We start from the raw sequence: 22,500 nt of genomic DNA on the forward strand, positions 1-22,500 counted from the left end.
TTGACGTGGGCTACGAACGCTTCCTAGGCCCTGAGATCTTCTTCCACCCCGAGGTTACAACAAAGTCTTTTTTTATTTACATTTTGCTCCAATCTATTTTCATTCAGTCAACAAAAATGAATAAAAGTAACAAATTAACTGAGCTTCATATAGTTTGAAAATGTAAAGGCTCAAGAACAGAACCCTGAGGAACCCCGCAGCTGCTCTGTTCTAATGCCTGCACATGCTGATAAAAACAAAAGAGCATAAATAATAATACCTGACATGTGAATGTGTGCTTTCCAGTTTGCTAATCCAGACTTCATGCAGCCTATCTCTGATGTCGTTGATGAGGTCATCCAGAGCTGTCCAATTGATGTGCGCAGACCGCTCTACAAGGTAATTCACAAGGATGTAATTGTTACAAACGCACACGTGGTTGTTATATCTCTTCGCGTATTTGTGTAAAAACCACTGTGAGTTTTGGATGAGTTCTGATAAGTTACATCCATCCATCCATTTTCTTGACAACTTATCCAGTTCAGGGTCGTTGGTGGGTGGGGGCGTGGAGCTGGAGCCCCTCCCAGCTAGTACCGCGGTACAACACACCCTGTACAAGTTCAGGGTCAAAGTCTGTGCACTGTGTGACTTATATTAAAGTATCTTCATCTGTGTTGCAGAAGCCACCAGCCGAGGTTCTCAGACTGTCGACCTCTTTGTGTCTCTGACAGTCAGAAGTGAAAGACGAGCTGTTTGTGATGCTTTGCAGGCAGCTGGAGCTGTTCATACCTAAACGTGTGTCGGGACGTGTTTCTGGAGCTAGCTTACAGCTAGCATTCGTAGTTCTAAAAACTCTTTGAGTAAGAGTGAAGACATCATTTTGTCTGAGACCTGCAGAGGGCAGTTCAAGGGTTTGGTTAGAATACGGGTCAGGTTTGGCACAGGCCGCTTTGCAGAACCTAAAAAAATGTATTAAAGTGAATTTCACATTAAAAGCATCACATAAATAACCAAACTAAAAGAAAAACAAATGGAGAAGAACTTTAAACTGAAGAAGTGTATTTGTTGTGAATGACTGAGGCTGAGGGTTTGCTGAAGCTGTGTGAGTCTTCTGTGTCCAACAGAACATCGTGCTGTCTGGAGGTTCCACCATGTTCAGAGACTTTGGCCGGCGGCTGCAGAGGGACCTGAAGAGGGTGGTGGACGCTCGGCTGAAGCTGAGCGAAGAGCTGAGCGGAGGACGGATAAAGGTGAGCCTGACCAGCGAGTGCAGGCCGATCCAGACCTTTATGACCTGAACACATCTGGAAGAAGAGGTTTTTAACATTGGTCAGCTTCAGGTAAAGCTTTTCTTTGTTTGTGTGGAACTTTTCAGTCAAAAGGCTGAAACTGGTCCCCACTGAGCTCCTCCACAGTCCAGATCAGTGCTGGTCCCATGGTGGTCCCAGCTGGAATCACCTTCCTATTAATAGCAGAGGTGGGAATTAACAAAGTGCAAATACCTTGTACTTAAGTAGAATTTTCAGCTGAGTACTTTCTACTCCTTACATTTTCGAACAGGATCATGACTTTAGGTTTATCTGTAGTTTATACTCTGGGTTTAAAGTGGAGTGCAGGTTTCCGTATGTTTAGCATTTAGCTAGCCCTACTGAAGAGGTGCGAGCAAAACTTTTGTACTGTCAGGTAATTTGAAATGCAGCTAACAAACATCAGCAAACACACAAACTGTCTGTGTGCAGTTTATCTCACAGTGTGCTAAAGGTCCAGCTGCTTGTTTCACTGGGAGAGAAAAGACAGAGAGCTAAGTTCATTCAGAGATGGAGAAAGATAAGAAAGAAGGACAGGAGAGGAAGAAGAGAGCTTAGAGTTAAAGGGAAGGGTGCTCATTTAAAGCTCACATAGAAGTCCTCATGTTGTTAAACCTGCTGAGGCAGACTAACTGTGTTATTTAAAGGCTGCAGGTTAGTGCAGCATAAACAGGTGAGTTTGTACTGTGATGGCTTTAAAGTAAAGACCAGCGTGTGACTGCTGCACAGTGACTGTCTTATATAAAGATAGCATAAACTGTCAGTGTAGAGGATGAAATCAACCAGGACAACTCAGGAAACATCTGCTCACATCTGGTTGAATCCAGGTGTGTACATCCACAGAGAGCAGCAGATCAGCTGATCACAGCCTGCACACTAAGAACATCTACTGGAGCTCTCAGTAGAAATGATTGTGAGTTTGGTTCTTTTCCCCACACTGAGCCATGACAGCTGACTTTAGGTTCCCCACCTGCTGAATCCACTTCACCCTCTGACTGTGCTTGTGTTCCTGGTTAGAAACAAAGTCCTTCCCTCTACAACGGAGGCAACAGAAAAAATAAATATATTTTTATTTTCCCTCCTGCTCATCTTCTACTTACCTGACTCAAGCTGAGTACATTTATTAGAATTAAAATTCAGGTTAAAATTATTACATTAATAAAAAATGTGGTAGAAATGTTCTTCAAGGAACTTTCTTCCTCTGAGTACGTTTCAGAGCCGTTACTTTTCACTTTTATTTGAGTAAAGAATTTGAATCAGTACTTGAACTTACAGGAGTATTTTTTAACAGTAGGTTCTGTACTTGTACTTGTCTGTAGTTTTGCCACCTGTGATTAATAGTCACCAGATCCTGGTGCAGCTGATAACAGCACAGAGCAGAGTTAAGCTTTAATGTTACAGCCTTTACCTGGATGGCATTTAACTGGATCACTGGTTTGTTCCCAGTTTCTTTGTGATGTGAATCATTTATATGCAGATGACGTGTTTTTGTGTGTTGGCAGCCGAAGCCGATGGAGGTTCAGGTCGTCTCACATCACATGCAGCGTTACGCCGTCTGGTTCGGAGGCTCTATGTTGGCGTCCACGGTAACCAAAAGTTTTGTGTTCTTCTACTTTCACACAAAGCATTTCCCTAAACAACATGTGGCTGGAGGAAATGAGCCTGCTCAGTAAACTCTTTCCTGACGAGTTTATGGTTTCAGGTCTTAGTGAATAAAATATGCATTCAGTTTATAACTGATGGCCTGTCTGGAGAGACCAGGAACCTTTGTTGACACTGTGTGTTGTGTTTGCAGCCGGAGTTTTTCCAGGTGTGTCACTCGAAGAAGGACTACGACGAGATCGGGCCGAGCATCTGTCGACACAACCCCGTGTTTGGCATCATGTCCTGATGACAGCGGCGAGCCCATCGGCCCGCTAACCTGTTAGCCTGCTAGCAACCAGCCACTCAGCCATTAGCCTGATAGTTTTTTGCCCTTCTCAGTTTTCACCTATGAAGCTGCTAACCTGTTAGCGGGCTAGCTCAGCATCATCAAGCACATGGAGAACGTGAAGCACAAAGGCAGTTAGAGAGCAAGACAAAGTTTGCAGTGGTTTTGTTTTGATAAATTTACTCCACAGAGAAAAAAACGTCTTCAAGCAACTTAAAGAAGTCCAGAAGCTTTTCTTTGCAAGCTCCTTTGTCCACAGAGAAGAATTTTACCGAGAACAAGAGGAGCTGCAGGAGACCTGGTGTAGCTAGCCAACCTTCTTCCAACACGTAGCAGTGCTAATAGAGATCCTCCGAAGCTGAGGCTGTTGTCCCGACAGCAGATAGAGATAAATATGGCGCCTGCTCGCCTCTCATCCTCATTTCGGCCTCTTATCAAACACAAGCCGCCGCTCTGTGCTGAAGCTGGCGACGGTGGATTTAACAGGACAAGCCTCTGGATGTTTTCTGTCACTCGGCATTTATGTCAGCATGTTTGTGGCCCTGCTATAACGATCAGACTCACACTGAATCTCACTGACTTTTTGTCTCTAAACTAGGAAAAGCTCTAAAATCCGTCTCTTCGTCTTTCGGACAGTGTCGTAGACAGACAGAAAATAATTTTCTTTGGTGGTGATGGTCTCATTTTCTCTCTAGCAGCACAATCAGGTGTAGTTTTGAGCGCTGCAGCCTGCAGAGGGCGCCAATGGTGTCAGGACAGCGACGCAGTGTGACGTCACAATCAAAGGGGACCTGTTCTGCTTTTTCTCGTTTTCTGGTACAAGAGTAAAGTCATAGTCTCTGATGTTGAGATGAAACACCACCCATGTGTCCGATAACGAGCTCATCACCACACTGGCTTCCTGAAATTTCTGTTTGCTCCAGTCTCACAGTGATGGAGCGATGTTGGTCTGAACATCACTCTCTGGGTCTACGGCCCCAAGATCCCCCCAAAAACCACCAGACAGAATACAAAGGGAGAGTAAATCTATTCATGTTAACATATAAAGGGTATTTTGTGACTTTAGATATAAGAGACATGACTGTGGCTCAGCATGAGCATTTATTTTTTGGATTAGCGTGAGCCGGGAAGAGGCTCCAAATGATTCTGGGTCATGGATTTAGTTTTTAATGTGGTCAGGCTCTATATTTGTAAAATAAATAAATAAATAAATAATAATAATAATAATATAAACTTTGCATTAATAAATATTTATATTGACTGAGAGAGCAAGAATCAGACCGATCAAAGATCAGGTCCAAACAACCTGTAGCATGTGTTCAGGTGCAGTCATGTGATGGGCACGTCTTCCAGAAGTCATTGTTAGGTGAGACGCTCAGTTTGGAGATTTGCTTCCACAACACGTTTTCTCTTACAGCGCAGGGATGAAAGCAGATAAAATCCACGTTATGCCAATGAGTATTTCTTAAACGAGATGAAGCCTCATTTGCATATTTAAAAATCAACCTCCAAACAGTTCATGTCTATAATTAGTCAGTTTCACGATATTATCTGTACATACTGGTTTGCAATAAACATGTATGAAGTTCTGCAGATCATATCTTTGCTTTCTCCATGTCAGTTCTTTTCTTGCACCACAAATATTGTCCTTACCTCCAGCACAGCCATCTGGCAGTGACCCTCCGACCTCTGCCATAATCCTCAGATGGACCTGGGCCTGCTCATTTAAGCCACACCCACTTCCATCAGTGTTTTCTTTTTTTTATCACGAGGTTGGCTGACTGGTTCACTGTGCATACCGATAGTGAACCTTACGTTGCTGCTTTCACTTTACTTGAATGTTCAAACTTTTGCATTTGATCCAGTGACTTGGGCTCCTCTAGGGCTGGAGTAACCTGTGAGAGCTAGTGATGCTGTTCTACTGCAGATGAATCACCTGAATGAGGAGGTGCGCTCCCCTGTGTTTCATGTTCAGTTACTCTGAATCTCCTCTTCACCTCACTCTTATACCTGTTCACCCTGTGTCCCTCCTCTCTAACTCCACTCACTGTGACATCACCAGCCACCCTCTCTATTCAATTCAATTAAATTTTATTTATATAGCGCCAAATCACAACATAAGTCGCCTCAAGGCGCTTCATAGATACAGAGAAAAACCCAACAATCATATGACCCCCTATGAGCAAGCACTTTGGCAACAGTGGGAAGGAAAAACTCCCTTTTAACAGGAAGAAACCTCCGGCAGAACCAGGCTCAGGGAGGGGCGGGGCCATCTGCTGTGACCGGTTGGGGTGAGAGAAGGAAGACAGGATAAAAGACATGCTGTGGAAGAGAGACAGAGGTTAATAACAGATATGATTCAATGCAGAGAGGTCTGTTAACACATAGTGAGTGAGAAAGGTGACTCTCTGAGTCTGCGTCTGTATCTGCCTGTCTATGATGTCACCCCATCTGTTTGTGAATCTGTCTGTTTAGTTCAATGTCTTGTCTGGTTCCATGTGTCTGAGTTTCCTGTTTTATTGTGAAGGTCCGTGTCGTATGTGAGTGTGATCAGTTTACGTTTCCCCTGTCCCGTCAGCCCAGATTCCTCCCAGCTGTGTTGCCCTCCTGTCTCTCATCCCCTGATTACTGGTGTGTGTATTTAAGCCCTGTGTGTTCTCCTGCCTGTTGCTGGTTCGTCTGTGTAACTCCGTGTCAGTCTGTTACCCTGTGTTCCACGGTGTCCTGTTCCTCGTCTGCGTCTCTCTGCTTCTCATCCCGTTGTCGTATGCTCCCAGGTCTGTTATTTTTAGTCCTCCCTGTTTAGGTGTCTTTAGTTATTTGTTATGCCCCACTGTTTGTTTGCCACTACACCTCTGTAAATAAAACCACCGGTATCTCATCCACTGCCTGCATCTTGGGTCCTTCTTCCAACTCCACACGGCTTGCCATCGGCAGCCGTGACAGAAGGTCCAGATCATCTCTCAGGTCTTTACTGGAGTTTTACCTCTGGTACTCAGACAGAGTTCATCAGTGTAGATAGTTCTGAGAGTCTTCTTTTGTTGTCTTCCTGCTGCTTCTTCTTTTAAAACTCAAACATTTATTGGAGCTGAACAGGTGTGTTACAAAGCCAAACCACCAGACACAGTGACAGGAAACTCATCTTTTATTTTCACGTTGATCAGAGTTACAGAAAGAAACATGAAACTCTGACCCTCTGCTCTCTGACACGTTTGACTTCAACAACATGAAAACAGCCAAAATCCTCATTAATCTGTTGGACTTTTATTCTAATCAGCTCTAAAATGTTTCCATAAAATCTAATAAACTTCTCGTTAACATCAGTGTCCGATGAAAATTCTACAAATAAAGTCATTTTCCTGATTGTTTTGTTATCAGACTGGAAGTCAGAGATCTTGGTTTCCATCCATCCTGAAGGTTTTCACAGAGCCGACTGTTCAGGTTTGACTCAAAGCCTTGTTTCTGGGACACTTTAGTCCTGAAACCTGCTGAAACTCTGACATGTTCTGCTGTTTGAACATCTTTGTTTGTATAAAGACGCATAGAAAATCGTCTCTGTGAAAATCTTTGATGTGAAAACCAAACCAAATAGACGAGCCTCGCGCTCGTGTTTCTGTAAGTGGATTGGAGGATTAAACATTGAACTGTATCAGCACCTTCTGGGTGTTACAGATGATTCCTAATTTGCTCTCCTGTGAGTGCTGAACATCTGGCAGTGCGTCACATCAGCTGCAGCTCCCGTGAAAGGCACGGATCCACCTCGCAGAGAGCGGCGATCAGAGCCGAGCTGCCCTGGGATCCTTTTTTGCGCACCACGTCGATCACCTGTCGGGCTTTATCCGCCCTGCTCCTCACTCCGCCTAAATCCATTTCATCATCGATGATGACGCGGCGCTCCAGGAGTTTATCCAGCAGCTTCCTCAGGACGGGTTCGGACACTCTGTCGATAAACTGAGAGCGAACGGCCGCCAACTTCTCCTCTGCCGAGGAGTCGGCGGCGGTCTTTGGCAGATCGGGACCTGGAAGACCTGTGAGAGAGAGGAGGACGGATTAATGCCGAGGTCAGAGTGAGGCCGAAGACCTCCGACCACGGGAGCCTCGGCGTGAAGCCGAAGACCTCCGACCACGGGAGCCTCAGAGTTCCTGAGAACATCCAATCCAGCAGCTCCGACTCGGGCGGCTCCTTCCATCAGCTGTTTGCTCTGAATGCACCTTAAAAGGGAGAGAGACACTCTGCACACACTTCCTGTTTGCACGTCCTGTCACAGCGTGACGCTGCTCTGACCCTGATGATGTCACCTGAATGTCAAACGCTCAAACAGGTTAAAGGAAGTGCACGCCTGCCCACAGCCTCACTGACCTGCAGGTTGACCCATGACCTTTCGCAGCTCCTTCACCAGGTCGTTCCTGTTGATCTTCTTAAAGATGCTCTCCATCACCTGCACGGCTCCGTCCATGTCATACTTCTGCACCATCAGATCCACGGCGTCGCACCGCTCCGCCGTCGACAGCCGGGTCACTTTGATGGGCTCGATGTCTCTAAACCGCTCCTTCTTCAGGTTCCACTTGAAGGTCTTGAATTCCTCATCTGTTATGTCTTCCAGGATGTTGACGAGGTCCGGCTCCGTCATCTCGGCTTCCTGCTAGCATCAGAAAACACTGTGATCAGACTCTGATGCATCATGGGTAATGAGCGCACGCGGGTGTAAAGCGATGACGCAGATCCAGCTTTACACTGTGAGAGCGCCGACGTGAAACACAGTCAGTGTTAGCAAACATCTCCAGTAATAAATCAGTGCACCACAAACACATGGACGACTATGACAGAGGCACAGAAAGAGGCGGGGTTTAGTTCAGGAAGGAGGCGTGACCTGGAAGTATCTGCCCTCATCAGTGCTGTCTGAATTCTCCACATGGTATGGACTAAAGGCACTTCAGTGCTTCCTTTACTTCCTTTAGCAGAGGACACACTGGAGCATCCTTTGTGAAAGGGGAGGAGCAAAAGGCCTCCCCAAACGAACACAAATATTCAAGCATGACCTCTATGAACTCTGCAATAAAAACTACTTCCTGTTGCTGCACGAACAACATGGGTTCATACAGAGTCTGTATGATGTGTATGTGATGGTAACGTGTTCTGTGTGGTCAGTTTGCATTAATGTTCTTTAAACTGGTCAGGATCATCACCCAGTTCGGCTGTGGGTCAGCTGGGATACAGGATGGATGGAAGGAACTTTAAATCCCGTCCACGGCCGTCAGTCCCAAACTCACAGAGATCTTCAAAAAGCAGACGCCAGCAAGGCGGAGCCTAAAGGTGCCTCAACTCGCACACGACTTATCTTTCACAGGCTGTTCTCGTTTACTCGTTCTGCACAAAACAAACAAAACGCAGAAGCAGTGGACACCCCCGACACCAATCAGGAGTCGGGAATGTCAGCATGCCCCGCCCTCAGCTGTTTCCTGCCACTGCAGCTCAAACTGGTTTGAACCTGATCTCAGATTAAAGATGGTGCGATCACACACAGCTGGCTGATGATGAAGTGTGAAAGAAGGAGCAAACCCTGCAGATGTTCTCAGCAGGTTTACAAAGATGGCCTCCAGCTGCTTTTAATCGACACCAGCGAGAGCAGACGTCAGGCTCGCAGGAAGGAAACCTTCTGTGGCGCTCGCCCTTAACGGCCAAGCCAGAATCTCCCAGGCGACCCTGAAGCTGACGAGGAGCTTCAGGTAGAAACGGCAGACACACTCACCTTTCAGCTCGGAGCGATGACAGAGATAGGAGCGCTTCCACTCGCCGGTGCCTGTCAGACGGGCTTCAGGGCTGCTGCTCTGCCAGTTGTGAGGTGCTGCTCAGACTGACTAATGTCAGAGGTTTGGCTTCTTCTTTCATGCTTCCTGTGTTAGTGCGACACAGGAAGAAGACATCTGCTCACCATCAACCTCTCTCACATCTGTCTACATCAGGGAAATGCAAAACACAAAGAAAAGAATGGACCTCGTAAAGACACCAGTGTGGCCCGCTGAACATCTTTGGAAAATGCATGTGATGACATCGATGTGTGAGTTTTGACTGTATCGCACAGCTTTTAGTTTTCCTCACAGATTACCCCCCCCACCAGCGCTCACATTAACTGTGATCCACACTAACACGAAGGGCGGCCTCACTGGTTCAGCCCAATGGAGGTGGAAGTGGGCTGTATGTGGGTTAGTGAGGTTTGCACACGTGTCACTGACCTGCTTACTTTTCAGGTGCAGCGAGGTCAGCCACTAAACCTGAGCGAAAGCAAACATTTGAGCTGCTGAAAGAAAAAAAACAACTTACAAATTAAAATATCTGTGTCACAGGCTGGGTCTCTGACCCAGCGCTCTGAGTTCATTTTGTATTTGTCTCATTTTAGATATGTGATTAGTTTGTGTCATTCCTATTTAGCTTTAGTTAAGGAAAGGCAGTTATTATTTATTGTTTCCTTGGTTTCTATGTTTGAGTTCTTGTATCGTTCATCACGTGTTAGGTCTGTTAAGCTTGTGTTGTCATGTCTAGTTTCAGTGTTTCCTGTTTTATTTTGAAGGAGTCGTGTGTTCTTTGTTCATTGTATTTAGTTTCACTTCCCCTGTCCTGTCATTAGGTTCATGTCAGTCAGCTGTTCCTCCATGTGTTCCCACTTCCCCTAATCACCTCCTGTGTATTTAAGTCCTGTGTTTTCAATGTGTCATTGTCAGATCGTCTGCTTTGTTTGCAAGCCAAGAAGTTGCGTCAAGTTTCCTCATGTCAAGTCCATGTTCCTGTTGTAGGTTTTTAAGTTAATTTAGCTCACCCAGTTTAGTTTATTGTTAGCCTTGCATTTTGCCTTTTGTTTACAGTTATTTTGCCAGCCTCAATAAATAGCTCGTTTTCTGTTATTCAAGTCATGTTTCACATTTTGTTTCCGTCTGCATTTGGGTCCACCCTTCACTCTACACACAGTCAGCCCTGCTGATTGTGACAATCTGAAAAGAAATAATTTCTATTTTCAGTTTCAGTTTTATTTATACAGGACTAAATCACAACAACGGTCACCTCAAGGTGCTTTATACTGTAATGTAGACCCTACAATGATACATACAGAGAAAAACCCAACAATCAAATGACCCCCTATGAGCAGCACTTTTGCGACAGTGGGAAGGAAAAACTCCCTTTTAACAGGAAGAAACCTCTGGCAGAACTTAAACAAAGCAAATACAAAACATTTGAAGGTGTTTTCAGGAACAGCAGCCTCATAGGGGCCGCTGTGAGGAAACGCCCTGACAAACACGGCGATGTTTGAAACGACTGACGCTGACAGGAAACGGTGCAAAAGCTGAAACGAACCCACCAATGAACTGAAACACTGTGGAGAGCCTTGGCCCAGCAGCCTCCATGCTGCTGCTTTCAAATGTCTCTCTGAGGACTTTAGCTTCGAGTTTCGTGGATTTCACAACCTGAAACACAGTCCGAGTCTGAGTGCTCACTCAGAGACAACATCTTTCACGTGGAACAGTGGAACGCATTTCACAAACGGATTTTGTTACACGGGCATTTTGTCGTACTACAGGCAAAATATTGCCATTAAGTGCCTTTGTAACTTGAATTTTTCATTAAATGCGGTCTTCATAAGCCGGGGTTCCACTGTACTGGTGATGGGTCGGTCGCAAACGAAATGGCTCTTAGAGCCGACACTTTGAAGTGAATGATGTGAGCCGGATCCTTATAGAGATTGACGGACCACGTGACTTTCGCACATTGCTTTGTGGGTACCCGTGGCAACAAAATCAAAACACTGCATCAAGCGCTAGTGTTTCCAGCACCGGTAATCATTAATTCTGCGGTTTTAATCCCTACTTGCATTTTATTTGCCCCAAAAACAGTTCTGTACAAAACGACGGAGAACACGGCAGGTCTGTACAAAGACAGACGTAAATGGCCTGTATTTATATAGCGCTTTACTAGTCCCTAAGGACCCCAAAGCGCTTTACACATCCAGTCATCCACCCATTCACGCACACATTCACACACTGGTGATGGCAGCTACATTGTAGCCACAGCCACCCTGGGGCGCACTGACAGAGGCGAGGCTGCCAGACACTGGCGCCACCGGGCCCTCTGACCACCACCAGTAGGCAACGGGTTAAGTGTCTTGCCCAAGGACACAACGACCGAGACTGTCCAAGCCGGGGCTCGAACCGGCAACCTTCCGATTACAAGGCGAACTCCCAACTCTTGAGCCACGATCGCCCTTGTCAGTCACGTGACGCAAAGGCAAAAAAAGAGTATGAGGAAAAAATCAAAGGAGTGAAAAGGTGAGACTCACACGAGCATACAGGTGGAGTAAGGACGTTAGCATGTTGCCCAACTTTCATCACGCACATATTTACTATTATATGGTCCTAATTGTGAGTGCATACACTCACAAAATGTTTAGTAACTTCAGATCCCTGTAACAAGCCCAGGTCCAGTTTACTTTGGTGATTTGGACTATTCCATCTCACAGCTGTTGTTACAGGACAACGCGTCTATTTGTTGTTTCAGGTTGTAATATTACACAACATTTTCAGATGTAATAGAAATAAAATGAGTGTTTCGTAATTCATTCAATTTATTGTCTTTATTTATAACTGGCATTATTGTTTCATTCTATTATAGAATCTTACAAGAAAGAGGCAAAATTGTATTTCATTATGCTTTATTAGCTGCTTCGGTGAAAAACAAATCAACAATGAAAAAAACAAAACAAAACAACATTGCAAAACAACATACTGGAAAACAGTTATTCATCACTTGATTGCTTCAATACAACACTTGGGCACATATATGCGGGACGCTTCGTGGCTGTTTTGATAGCGCTCTCTCTCTTAACCAATCAAATCTCACTGTGGTAGCAGCTTTAAACTCTGTATGACCCAGGTTGATAGAGGGGCCCAGTCTGGATCACATTCTTGTATTTTGTTGGCTGGTTTGCCTACAAAACACAACAAACATTAGCACGCAAAGCCACAGTGAACAAAGCAGCATAGCGCAGCAAATTCAATTCAAATCAACATAAGACTTATTTGTAACCTAAATCAACAATTATGTTATGATAAATGATAAATTACGTAATAACTACAACAGAAAACTGACCTTTGTGGAAATACTTGGAGCAGACTAACATGTGAGCTGGAGTGTTCTGGGACATTATATTTGGTCTGCAATCCAGGCCATCCGTCATGTTCATGTTCAAGCCATGAAACATGGCTTGAACAATTTCTCTTCAACGATGTAATCCGATTACAACCGATTTCTTTACCCGTCGGCTTCCTGTGGCTGTCATGCGACCGGCTATTGCAGTTAATAATACAACAGCTTCTTGCCATTATTTGTGTTTCTTTTTATCGCTGTGTGACTGTTTTCATGGGAAAGCCTGCGTGGGCTAGTACTGCTTGCCACTTGTTCCCAGAATCCTTTGTGGTTTTACCCCGGAATGACGTCACATTTTCACTCTCTATTGGGAGCCGTGTTTTTTTGCGCAGAGCAGAGACTGGAGGGGTGCAAACAGAGCCTTGCGTTTGGCAACAGCAGTAGCACACGAAAAGAGCAGGAGGGAGAGAGACAGAAAGAGAGCTGGTAGCAACAACAAGACACAACATCGTTACATTGGAAAGGTATGTTAAAGAAAATGAGTGACATCAAGAAAAGAAGCAAAATCTGGAACCATTTAAATTTTATTGACACTAAAAGGCAGAGTGTAGAGTCTGCAAGAAAAGACTATCATATAGAGCCGGCTCCACAAACAACCTGCACAGGCACCTGAGAACTGTCCACCCATCAGTGCAATGGAAAAATAAAACACAGTCAGTTGAGTGTGATATTAATATTTCTAAATGCCAACTTTTCCCTTAATTAAAGACCTGGGCTTTCATTTTTTTTCTTTGTGTTTTGCATATTTTAATCAATATTTTATTGTGTTGTGGTTTGCAGTATCTTGTGTTGTTTCCTTTAAATTTGTTTAAAAGGAAAAATCTGAAACTTTAAATAGTTAAAAGTTGAATTGTACATAGTTGCTTTTTGGATTTTATAATTTTTTTTTTACATTTTGTGAATAAATAAAAGACTATTTATATAATAATCAGAATCAGAATCAGAATACTTTATTGATCCCTGGGGGAAATTATTTTTTGTTACAGTGCTCCATTTTAAACCAACATTAAGACAAGACAGACAATACGCTAACTAAGAATAGTACAATATATACATATATATACATACATACATACATAAGTCACTTATAAATAAATATTTGGAAAAGAAACATGTGTAGTTGTAGCAGCAAACAGTGTGTTAAGTGGATGCGTTGTACAGGGAGATGGCCACAGGCAGGAATGATTTCCTGTGTCGTTCAGTGGTGCTTTTCGGTAATCTCAGTCTCTCACTGAACGAGCTCCTGTGACTGACCAGCATGTCATGGAGTGGGTGGGAGGTGTTATCCAACATTGTCTTTATCTTGGACAGCATCCGCCTCTCCAACACCACCTAATAAACATATATAAATAAAACCACCTTTTTTTTTTACATTAGTAGTTAATTTTGTGCATAATTTTATATTGCTATTGATAATAAATTAATTAATGCAACCAAACAACCTGAAGAACCGCTTGGGATCCGAAAGTCCGGGTCTTTTTTTAGTGAGTCGAGCCGAAAGAGTCGGTTCTCTAAAAAGAGTCGGAATGGGAAAACAAACCCGACTCAAAAACATTTGAGTCGGGTACTGATACTGAATACTCGCAGCCACCAGGCCCAGGATCCTCCAGCAGCCACCAGGCCCAGGATCCTGCAGCAGCCACCAGGCCCAGGCTCTTCCAGCAGCCACTAGGCCCAGGATCCTCCTGCTCCACCAGGCCCAGGATCCTCCAGCAGCCACCAGGCCCAGGCTCTTCCAGCAGCCACTAGGCCCAGGATCCTCCTGCTCCACCAGGCCCAGGATCCTCCAGCAGCCACTAGGCCCAGGATCCTCCTGCTCCACCAGGCCCAGGAGCGTTAAGATGCCGCCTAAGAGGAGCAACGTTAATGAGGAGGAACTGGAGGACATAAAGAAATCCCTAAACTTTATGTCTGAAGAAATAACAACAATTTCAAAACAACAAAAACTGATACTCAATTTAATGGATGATATTAAAGAACTAAGAAGGCAGAGCGAGGAAAAGGACAAGAAGATTGCTATGCTGGAAGGACGGGTGTCAGATCTGGAACAATATTCAAGAGTAAATGATGTGATAGTGACAGGACTGGAAACCAAGCATCAGACATACGCACGGGTAGCAGCAGCAGAGAGAGGGGAGCCACCCGAGCAAGAGCTACGCTCTTTGGAAGAGCAGGTAATGGCCTTCTTTAAAAGCAAAGGTATAGAAATGGACAGTAAAAATATTGAGGGATGCCATCCTCTTCCGAGAAAAAATCAAATACCTGCCATTATCATTCGTTTTGTTAATAGAAAACAGAAAAAAGAACTGCTCAAGCAAGGAAGAAAGCTAAAAGGTACAAATGTTTATTTAAATGAACACCTAATCAAGAAAAATGCAGACATTGCAAGACAAGCAAGAATATTAAGAAAACAGAAGAAAATACAGTCAACTTGGACGTCAGACTGTAAAATATTCATTAAGTTAAATGGAACACCAGAGCAGGCTAAGGTTCTAGTCATCAAAGAGATGACTGAACTAGAAAAATATAACTGATAAATGCAAAGCAGTGCTAAATATGATGGGACCGTCCAAGTGCACAACCAACGCAGATGTCTGACAATTTTCAACTAACAACTCATATAGATATTGAAAATAAGACATTGATGTATGACAGCAACGTAGATCCTGATTGTAATTTCTTTAACAATAAGACAAATGAATGCAATTATTATACAAATGAGCAACTTAAAAAGGAATTCAAGGTAGAACAGGGTATAACAATGGTTCACTTTAATAGTCGAAGCTTATATGCAAACTTTCAATCCATCAAAGACTACATAACACAGTTTGAACAGCCATTCAATGTGATAGCCATATCGGAGACCTGGATAACTCCTGGAAAAGAAGAAGACTTTAAAATAAATGGATATGAATTCCTTCATGTAGACAGGATCAACAAGAAAGGAGGTGGGGTGGCACTTTACATTGATAAAAACCTAAAGTACAAAAGAATGGGAAGAATGACGACTGTTATTGATGGAGTGATGGAATGTTTATCAGTGGAAATAAGTATAGAAAAAAGGAAAAACCTAATTGTCAGTTGTATATATAGAACACCAGGATCTAAGATTGAGATATTTAAGGATAATATGGAGGACTTATTTACAAATATAAATCAGAAAAGAATGTTTATTTGTGGGGACTTTAATATTGACTTATTGAATCCAAATCATAATAAGAGTACAGAAGAATTTATTGATTCCATGTACAGCATCGGTTTATTTCCACTGATAACAAGACCGACCAGAATAACATCTCATTGTGCAACTCTATTAGATAATATATTTACAAATATAATAGAAGGAAAGATAAAAAGTGGGCTGTTAATCAATGATATAAGTGACCATTTACCAGTCTTTGCATCTTATAAATGCCATTATAAAGTGAACAACGATGGACATAAGATTATTTACAAAAGAATAAGAACAGAGAAGACCTTAAATTGTCTTAGAAATGAACTTTTAAAGCAAGATTGGAATATTGTGTATGAACAAACAGAAGTTAGTAAAGCTTACGAAGGATTTTTAAGAACATTTAACACATTACTTGATAAAAACTGCCCAGTAATTGAAATCAATAGGAAACACAACTATGCAGGAAGACCATGGATGACAAAAGGACTACAAAATGCCAGCAAAAAAAAGAATACCCTATATCGAGAATTCATGAAAAAGAGAACAATAGAAACTGAAATGAAGTATAAAACTTACAAAAATAAATTAACTAATATAATGAGATTCTGGCAAACCGTCAGGCGTCTCAGGAGGGGAAAGCGGTGCTCTACCTGCACTGTGTATAGTGCTGGCGGAGCGCTGTTGACGTCGACTGAGAAAATTGTCGGGCGGTGGAAGGAATACTTCGAGGACCTCCTTAATCCCACTGACACGTCTTCCGGGGAGGAAGCAGAGTCTGGGGATGAGGGGTGTGACCCACCAATTTCCGGGGGCGAGGTCACTGAGGCAGTTAAACAACTCCTTGGTGGCAGAGCCCCTGGTGTCGATGAGGTCCGCCCCGAGTTCCTGAAGGCTCTGGACGTTGTAGGGCTGTCTTGGTTGACACGTCTCTGCAATGTTGCGTGGAGATCAGGGGCAGTACCTGTGGACTGGCAGACCGGGGTGGTGGTCCCCATCTTCAAGAAGGGGGACCGGAGGGTGTGTTCCAACTACAGGGGGATCACACTCCTCAGCCTCCCCGGGAAAGTCTATGCCAGGGTGCTGGAGAGGAGGGTTCGTCCGCTAGTCGAACCTCGGATACAGGAGGAACAATGCGGTTTTCGTCCTGGTCGCGGAACACTGGACCAGCTCTTTGTCCTCTCGAGGATACTTGAGGGTGCATGGGAGTTTGCCCAACCAGTCTACATGTGTTTTGTGGACCTGGAGAAGGCATTCGACCGTGTCCCTCGGGGCGTCCTGTGGGAGGTGTTGCGCGAGTATGGGGTGTCTGGCCCATTGCTACGGGCCATTCAATCCCTATACAACCGTTGCAAGAGCTTGGTTCGCATTGCCGGCAATAAGTCGGACTCGTTCCCGGTGGGTGATGGGCTCCGCCAAGGCTGCCCTTTGTCTCCGGTTCTGTTCATAATTTTTATGGACAGGATTTCTAGGCGCAGCCAAGTGGCGGAGGGCTTTCGCTTTGGTGGCCTCAGAATCTCATCTCTGATTTTTGCGGATGATGTGGTTCTGTTGGCTTCATCGGGTGAGGGCCTCCAGCTCGCACTGGAGCGGTTCGCAGCCGAGTGTAACGCAGCGGGAATGAGGATCAGCACCTCCAAATCTGAGGCCATGGTTCTCAGCCGGAAAAGGGTGGAGTGCCCACTCCGGGTCGGGGATGAGTTCCTGCCCCAAGTGGAGGAGTTCAAGTATCTCGGGGTCTTGTTCGCGAGTGATGGGAGAAGGGAGCTGGAGATCGACAGACGGATTGGGGCTGCGGCTGCAGTAATGCGGACGCTGCACCGGTCAGTCGTGGTGAAGAGGGAGCTGAGCGTAAAAGCGAAGCTCTCAATTTACCGGTCGATCTACGTCCCTACCCTCACCTATGGCCACGAGCTGTGGGTAGTGACCGAAAGAACGAGATCGCGGATACAAGCGGCGGAAATGAGCTTCCTCCGAAGGGTGGCTGGCCTCTCCCTTAGAGATAGGGTGAGAAGTTCGGCCATCCGGGAGGGGCTTAGAGTAGAGCAGCTGCTGCTCCACATCGAAAGGAGCCAGCTGAGGTGGTTCGGGCATCTGGCAAGGATGCCCCCTGGGCGCCTCCTGGGCGAGGTGTTCCAGGCATGTCCCACCGGGAGGAGGCCCCGGGGCAGACCCAGGACACGCTGGAGAGATTATATCTCTCGGCTGGCCTGGGAACGCCTTGGTATTCCCCCGGACAAGCTGGAGGAGGTGGCTGGGGAGAGGGAGGTCTGGACCTCTTTGCTTAGGCTGCTACCCCCGCGACCCGACCTCGGATAAGCGGATGAAGATGGATGGATGGATGGATAATGAGATCCTGTAAAAGAGAGTATTACATTAAAAGGTTAGAACACAATAAAGATAACACAAGAGATATATGGAATGTATTAAACAGAATAATCAAAAATGAATCAAGGAATAATGATTACCCTGGGTACTTTATAGAAGGGACAAGAAGTATTAATAACATGGAGGCGATAGTAAATGGCTTTAATGAATTCTTCGTAAACATAGGGCCAAAACTGGCAGAAGAAATAAAGGTTGATGGAATAGAAAGGGACACTGGTGAAAATATTGAAAGGAATAGTAGCTCAATGTTTTTAAGAGCAGTGGAAGAGAAAGAGATTTATGACATGGTTAGAGGACTTAAGAACAAAACCAGTACAGACTGGAATGATATTGATATGGTAACGGTAAAGACAGTTATTGATGGTATCGTAAAACCATTAAAATATATATTCAACTTGTCGTTTCAAAAAGGAGTTTTTCCACAAAAAATGAAAGTTGCTAAAGTTATTCCCATTTACAAAACCAGTGAAAGACATAATTTTACAAACTATAGACCAGTGTCAATACTCTCCCAGTTCTCTAAGATACTGGAAAAACTCTTCATAAAAAGATTTGACAGTTTTGTGGAAAAATATGAATTAATGACAGATAGTCAGTATGGGTTCAGAAACAACAGATCAACAGCTTTGGCACTGATAGATTTAATGGAAAAGATAACGGAATGTATGGATAATAAGAGGTATGCGCTCGGAGTTTTCTTAGATCTAAAGAAGGCGTTTGATACTGTTAATCATGAAATTCTATTAAAAAAACTGGAAAAGTACGGGTTTAGGGGAGTGGTTTTGGAATGGTTAAAAAGCTATGTAGGGAATAGGCAACAATATGTACAAATAAATGAATATAAATCTAATTTGATGGATATAGCTTGTGGAGTACCTCAAGGTTCAGTACTGGGTCCAAAAATGTTTATTATGTACTTAAATGATATCTGCAGAGTATCGGAGATTTTAAAGTTTGTAATATTTGCAGATGACACAAATATACTGTGTGCAGGTGGGGAATTGCCACAGGTTTTGGAAATGATCACACAGGAATTAACGATATTAAAGAAGTGGTTTGATATAAATAAATTATCATTGAATCTCGATAAAACCAAATTTATGTTGTTTGGAAACCAAAAGAAAAACATCGAAGTAGAAATATGTGTTGACAATGTATATTTAGAAAGAGTAAATGAAATAAAATTTCTTGGGGTGATCATTGACCACAAGCTCTGTTGGAAGCCACACATTACTTATGTTCGGGGGAAATTGGCACGGGGCATTGCCGTCCTGGGGAAAGCAAAGCATATGTTGGATCAGAAAGCACTGCACATTTTATACTGTGCTTTACTACTGCCATATATGAGCTACTGTGTAGAGGTCTGGGGAAACACATACAAAAGTAACACACAAACAATAACTATAATACAGAAAAGGGCCATTAGATTAATAAATAATGTAGGGTACAGGGACCATACAAATGCACTCTTTGTCAAAATGCAAGCTATTAAATTCCAAGACTTGGTGAAGCTTAAAACAGCGCAAATAATGTATAAAGTCAGAAATAAATTGCTTCCCAAAGAAATCTGTAAATTGTTCATAGAAAGAGAAGGTGGGTATAACTTAAGAGGGAAATGGAATTTAAAAATACAAAGTGCTAGAACAACTTTAAGAACTATGTCAATCTCAATTGCAGGAGTTAAATTATGGAACAGTCTAACAGAAGAAATAAAAGACAGTCAAAACATAAAACAGTTTAAAGTAAAATATAAAAACCTAATTTTAAATAAGTATAAGAATGAAGAAAACGGGGTTAACCCAGGATGGTAATGTTGCTGGTAATGGTGTTGTGGTTCTTTTTTTTTTTTTTTGTTTTGGTTTGTTGTTTTTCCATAACTTGTGTATCTGCAAATATACACATTCTGTATTTCTCATATGAAAGAAACTATACTGTGGTGGGGCTTGCTAATTTCTTGTTTTTGATTTATGTATGTTATGTTTTGTTTTACTTCATATGTTTATATGTTTCATATGTTGTTTGTTTAATTTAAGACAAAAAAAAATTAAATGAATGAGAGGTAAAACTTGAGGGGGTAGGGACAAATAAGTAAATACTTCAGCCTACTCCTTTTCAAACAAATAATGGAATGATATTTTGTAATGATTGTGAAGGCACATGTTTGAAATGTTTGAAATAAAAATGAACTGAACTGAACTGAACTGAATTCCCATAATTAAAGAGCACGAAGAAGAAGTCGGTGTTTGTTTGTCCTAGTGCGCAGGCGTCATGTGAGGGTGCAGTTCCTGCTGCGGCCTTCGGGGGCGGCAGAGCGCGGCACAGCGGCGAAGAAGAAGAAGAATTAGCAGCGGCGCCAAAAGCGAGCTGCTCGGTCCCGCTCATTTCTCCGCTTCCAGCCGCTTTAAAGACCCGCAGCATGAGGCCTAGAGCGGCCCGCGGAGCTCACAGCGCCGGTGCACAGCCGCCAGCTAACGGGTCTGAGTAACGGCTAACGGCGGCTTCACGGAGGAGACGAGGCGCTGTGACGTCACTGAGAATTAAGGTTTGTTTTTTTGAATGAATCTTTATTCGAACAAACAGGAGCAGCAGCTACCAAAGTAATTAGATTACCGGTGTTCCAGATCTACTGGCGTTTAGATCAACTGGCGTTGGTCGAACAGATGTGTGGCAGTCTTGCGTTTCAGGAGCTGCTACCGACAAACCAGCAAAAAAAAGCCAAATGTGTCATCTGTGACACTTGTGAGGTTGTCTCAAACACACTCCGTCAGTCTTGATGCTGTTGAACAACAAAATGTTTAAAAATGTGGCGAGTTTACCTGGTGATATCCTCGTGCGCCACGCGATCGCGAAAACAGCAAATAAGTAACACCACGCCGATGTTGTTCACAGGACAGCAAGAGTAAACGATCGTGAGACTCTTGTCGTCGTTATCGTTCCCCTCGCACGGTTTATTTCTCCGAATTCAGCGTTTTTGCTTCACAACTACAGCGAGCAGTTTACTTTGTGCACTAACATGGAGTCGAGTCAACCAGCGCCACCTCTGGCCACGTGCCACAGCCTACAGCCAGATCAACCTGTGACACACATCTGCACCACGTTTGAATTCGTGTCATGCACATTTGTACCTTTCAATTGTGTCTGTTTGTGCGTCATGCAAATAAACCTTTGGAAAGAATGAAATGATATCATATATTCCTTATTGGCCTACATTTGTACAAAATTCCAAATTATATACACAAAGTCATAGACATCACCACTCCAATTGGTCATCATGATTTTGATATTCTCTTTTTCCATAACAATGAAATACGCCTTGGACAAATATGACACATCAATATTTCATTAGTGTTGTCACATCACATCCTGTAAGCATCGTCTGTCTGTGTCTTTTCCCTGAAAATGAATATTTCCAGCCAATATAGGCAATTCATCAACATGGCTGGAGTTATATACAGTCTGTATAAGTGTGGTTAAGCTAATGAAGATTTGTAAGGAGACGGCAGTTACTGTGAATTCACAGCAGTTACACAGTGATTAGTAATAAACAGCCAGTGAGAGTGAGTGGATATGACTGTTCCCACCACTAACACATGACCATAGCCCACTACTAGATTAACTTGTGACACATCTGCACCTGCTGCTATGATCACATTGAGTAGAGGCTGAGTGGCTGCACTTACCCCTGGTACATCCAAATCTGCCCACAAACATGTTGACAGATGCAATGCCAGCAATGTGGATTGTCAACACTGAAAACAATCAGTAAGCAAAGACAACAGGGATCATTTGTTTCTGTTTATTTAGCACCCACAACATTTGTAGTCGCCTTCTGCACAGGGGAAGTCCACACACACCGTGTGGTACCACTTTCCACAGAAGGTGCAATCTGCAAGATTGAATGAGATTGTCAGGGTCATTGTCTGACTGTTTATTACTAATCACCTGCTGTACATTCACAGTAACTGCCATCTCCTTACAAATGTTTATTAGATTGACCACACTTATGCAGACTGTATATCACAACCAACTCTAACATGTTTGTTTGCAGAGGGAAGACACAGACAGACTATGCTAACGACATGTGATGTTACAACACTGGTGAAATATTAGTGTGTTCACGACATTTTTCGTATGGGCAAAAGTATTGATATCAGGATGGTGATTCTTATGTGTATGTCATTTGGCATTTTGTACAAATGTAGGCTGATAATAAATACATGATATCATTTCATTCATTTCAAAGGTTTATTTGCATGACGCACAAACAGACACAATTGAAAGGTACAAATGTGCATGACACGAATTCAAACGTGCTGCAGATGTGTGTCACAGGTTGATCTGGCTGTAGGCTGTGGCACTTGGCCAGAGGTGGCGCTGGTTGACTCGACTCCATGTTAGTGCACAAAGTAAACTGCACGCTGTAGTTGTGAAGCAAAAACGCTGAATTCGGAGAAATAAACCGTGCGAGGGGAACGATAACGACGACAAGAGTCTCCCGATCGTTTACTCTTGCTGTCCTGTGAACAACAAC

At 43.6% G+C, this 22,500-nt stretch overlaps 4 protein-coding genes and 1 long non-coding RNA gene across 8 annotated transcripts in view; 3 read left to right on the forward strand and 2 right to left on the reverse strand.

Moving 5' to 3' along the window:
- actr3b (actin related protein 3B) overlaps window positions 1-4,816 on the forward strand; it is a 13,540-nt gene extending 8,724 nt beyond the window's left edge. For all 3 annotated transcript variants that reach the window (XM_026180537.2, XM_080306903.1, XM_026180536.2), the window contains 5 exons: window positions 1-53; window positions 286-378; window positions 1,104-1,229; window positions 2,789-2,872; window positions 3,082-4,816. The exon at window positions 1-53 is cut by the window's left edge and continues 121 nt beyond it. In XM_026180537.2, the coding sequence (XP_026036322.1) occupies window positions 1-53; window positions 286-378; window positions 1,104-1,229; window positions 2,789-2,872; window positions 3,082-3,177 (452 nt within the window). In that variant the 3' untranslated portion in view covers window positions 3,178-4,816. The remainder of the gene's footprint in view (window positions 54-285; window positions 379-1,103; window positions 1,230-2,788; window positions 2,873-3,081) is intronic.
- The window catches only part of LOC145431207 (uncharacterized), a 382,620-nt gene that overhangs the window by 159,825 nt on the left and 200,295 nt on the right, over window positions 1-22,500 (reverse strand). The gene's annotated exons all lie outside the window — the stretch shown is intronic.
- Window positions 6,344-9,186, reverse strand: LOC145431209 (uncharacterized). Of its 2 annotated transcripts, none has more exons than XM_080306912.1 (3): window positions 8,967-9,186; window positions 7,577-7,856; window positions 6,344-7,244 (listed from the first exon to the last, which is right to left on the reverse strand). In XM_080306912.1, the coding sequence occupies exons 2-3, from the start codon at window positions 7,845-7,847 to the stop codon at window positions 6,937-6,939; spliced, it is 579 nt and encodes a 192-aa protein (XP_080163038.1). In that variant the 5' UTR covers window positions 7,848-7,856; window positions 8,967-9,186; the 3' UTR covers window positions 6,344-6,936. The 2 variants fall into 2 exon arrangements, with proteins under 2 accessions (XP_080163038.1, XP_080163039.1); XM_080306913.1 differs by having other exon boundaries at window positions 7,577-7,859.
- LOC145431210 (uncharacterized) lies at window positions 8,948-10,121 on the forward strand. The gene is made up of 2 exons (XR_013911590.1): window positions 8,948-9,087; window positions 9,181-10,121. It is a non-coding gene; the product is annotated as an uncharacterized LOC145431210 (long non-coding RNA).
- Window positions 17,933-22,500, forward strand: part of LOC113029558 (uncharacterized) — an 18,414-nt gene continuing 13,846 nt past the window's right edge. Inside the window, exon 1 of the mRNA XM_026180468.2 lies at window positions 17,933-20,511. The gene's annotated coding sequence lies outside the window, so the exon portion shown is untranslated. The remainder of the gene's footprint in view (window positions 20,512-22,500) is intronic.

This window comes from Astatotilapia calliptera, chromosome 9 (assembly GCF_964374335.1).
Source record: "Astatotilapia calliptera chromosome 9, fAstCal68.1, whole genome shotgun sequence".
NCBI lineage: Eukaryota > Metazoa > Chordata > Actinopteri > Cichliformes > Cichlidae > Astatotilapia > Astatotilapia calliptera.

What these genes read in the sequence shown, in the direction of transcription:
- LOC145431209 (XM_080306912.1), bottom strand. Translation starts at nt 7,847, where the DNA reads ATGACGGAGCCGGACCTCGTCAACATCCTGGAAGACATAACAGATGAG. An exon ending in GGTCATGGGTCAACCTGCAG is followed by an intron (nt 7,245 to 7,576) that starts GTCAGTGAGGCT and finishes TCTCTCTCACAG; the next exon opens with GTCTTCCAGGTCCCGATCTG.